Source organism: Morone saxatilis, unplaced genomic scaffold (genome assembly GCF_004916995.1).
Source record: "Morone saxatilis isolate NCDOM2014 unplaced genomic scaffold, NCSU_SB_2.0 Contig24, whole genome shotgun sequence".
Lineage (NCBI taxonomy): Eukaryota > Metazoa > Chordata > Actinopteri > Moronidae > Morone > Morone saxatilis.
In genome coordinates, this window is record NW_023339807.1 from 18,283,577 (window position 1) to 18,285,796 (window position 2,220).

The following is a 2,220-nucleotide window of genomic DNA, read 5'->3' on the forward strand; positions in this document are numbered from 1 at the left end:
CCCCTACTGCGACTCTCTCTCTCTTAACTAATCCAATATCCTCACCTTATACCTGCCTCTATGGATCGGTCAATCCTGTTTTTTTTTCTCCCTTTCTTCTTCACCTTGATATTTTCTAAACCTCATTGACTGCTTTACACTCTGGCTTTGATTTCACCTTTTGTCTTGTACCTTTTTGTTTCTCCTTTTCCCACCATCCCGTTTTTTTCCATCTTTCTATCTCGTTATTATATCATTATTATTCTGTTTCCACCTCTACTTCCTCCACCCCCCTATCCACAGGAATCCTGGAGACGGACATAACGTTCCTGGTCATCTTCTCCATGGTGTTCCTCCTGTCCTGCTACTTTGCCTGTAAGTACTGCCTTTTTCACTTAATGTGTCTCTCTTTCTCCCTCCTTTTCCACGAACAAGCCAATTTATTCAACTTTCAAAGCCTGCAGAAGTCATTGAGTGCCCTTTTTCTCAAATCTATTATAAAATCCACATGTTTTCTTGATGGGATGCGAGTAAGTCTTCATGTTCTTCAAGGTGGAGCATGTGCCTATCTTTTCTTAGGGCTGGGAGTTTGTCAGAACAGCGCATGAGAGAGCAGGAGTGAGCGGAATGGCGAGAGCGGGGTTGGGTTTTCGTGTAAAGGTGAACGATTGAATGGAGAAGGTAGTGGTAGCCTTAAGGTTAGTGAAGCGAGTTTGTCACACGAAGGTCACAGCTCAAATAACCCGAAGCAGCTGAGAACAAAAGCTCTGGTGCAGTGGTTCCCTACCTTTTTGGCTTGTTACCCTTTCAAATTAACCAATAACCCAACATCATAGGTTAGGACCTTTTTTAATGTGGAGATTTTCAAGTATTTTTAGATGCCTCCAGTATTTCACAAATAAAAGAGAATACATGAGAGAAAAGCCTTTTTCTTTTCCTCCATTTAATCTTTATTTCCCAAACCTTCAGGAAGTGCTGTGCAAGTACTGTTGGTTTTATTGACCAGGACATTGAAATATCTGTTTCTGAGTTTTCCACCCGAATACAGTTAGTGAGCTACATGAGATAATACTTAATTTTGCTGAACTGATCCTTTAAAGTGAAATATTAATCTCCAGAACTGGCATAAAATATCCTTTAAAATCCTTAAACCAACTGTTTTATAGTCACATGGATCAAAAAGTGATAGAGCACACTGGTTGGAAATGGAAGTGGACCTTTCATAAGTTTAAATACAGGGGGTTATAAGGGAATTTTATTACTTGCTTTGCTTGCCATACTGCAGAGGAATAAAGCTACATAATGAGGTGCAAATATATATTTTGACTCTTGGATTGTGCTGAAATCTTATTATGATTTAATGCAGATTGGGAGAAGGCTTTAAATGAACTGCTGTATCTTCACTGTGTGTATACTGCTGCCAGCTTCATTGGAATATTCACTGACATGGAGGCTTGAGTTTTGACTAGTTATAATCAAAAGACATAAAAATAACAGTGTAGAGTGTTGTCCAAATAGAGGGAAAAGGCCTGAAGGCACTTCTACATAATAAACAATATTCACAATGACAAATGTATGCAGATTATTAGAGATGGGGAAAAGGTTATAAAACATTGAAGTCAGGAAAAGATGACAGGATTTTCATTTTTGGGAGAAATTAGAGTACCAATGAGGAAGTCACAGTAGGATCCTGCAGCATTTGGCTGGCCTGTGGTTATACAAGGCAGCTATGAGTGTGTGTGAACGTTTATGGTCTTTCCTCCCGCTGTAAATCTTCCCCCGGGCGACTGCTGTTTGTAGGAGTGTTTTGGTAATAAAATTGCCTGCTTAAATACACATTAAAATATTTCCTCCCAGATTAGGGAGAGGATGGAGAAGATGTATAAGGCCTCATCTAGAGACAGGCCTCACAAGATGGATGCATACTAATGGTCGCTCCCCTCATTTATCTGGCACATTCCCTTGTCTATTTTTTCTTTTCTTCTTTCAGTCTGTCTCTCACCCTGTACCTCTCTCGCTCTCTTTCACCATCTGTTAGCATATTTCCATCCTCTTTATCTCTTTTCCTACCAACAGACTCACACATACACACACCTCAATCACCTCTCATTCTTGTGTTTTTTTCCCCCTGCAGACAATTTAAAGGGAAGACAGCTTCTTCACACAACCTACAAAATGTTTATGATGGCAGCAGGCGTAGAGGGTGAGATCTCCTGTCCCGAATGCACACACACACACACA

The 2,220-nt window shown here is 40.2% G+C and overlaps 1 protein-coding gene across 1 annotated transcript in view; it reads left to right on the forward strand.

The window, feature by feature from the left end:
- tmem145 (transmembrane protein 145) overlaps window positions 1-2,220 on the forward strand; it is a 40,031-nt gene that overhangs the window by 25,341 nt on the left and 12,470 nt on the right. Inside the window, exons 7-8 of the mRNA XM_035672918.1 lie at window positions 283-354; window positions 2,114-2,182. Coding sequence (XP_035528811.1) covers window positions 283-354; window positions 2,114-2,182 — 141 coding nt within the window. The remainder of the gene's footprint in view (window positions 1-282; window positions 355-2,113; window positions 2,183-2,220) is intronic.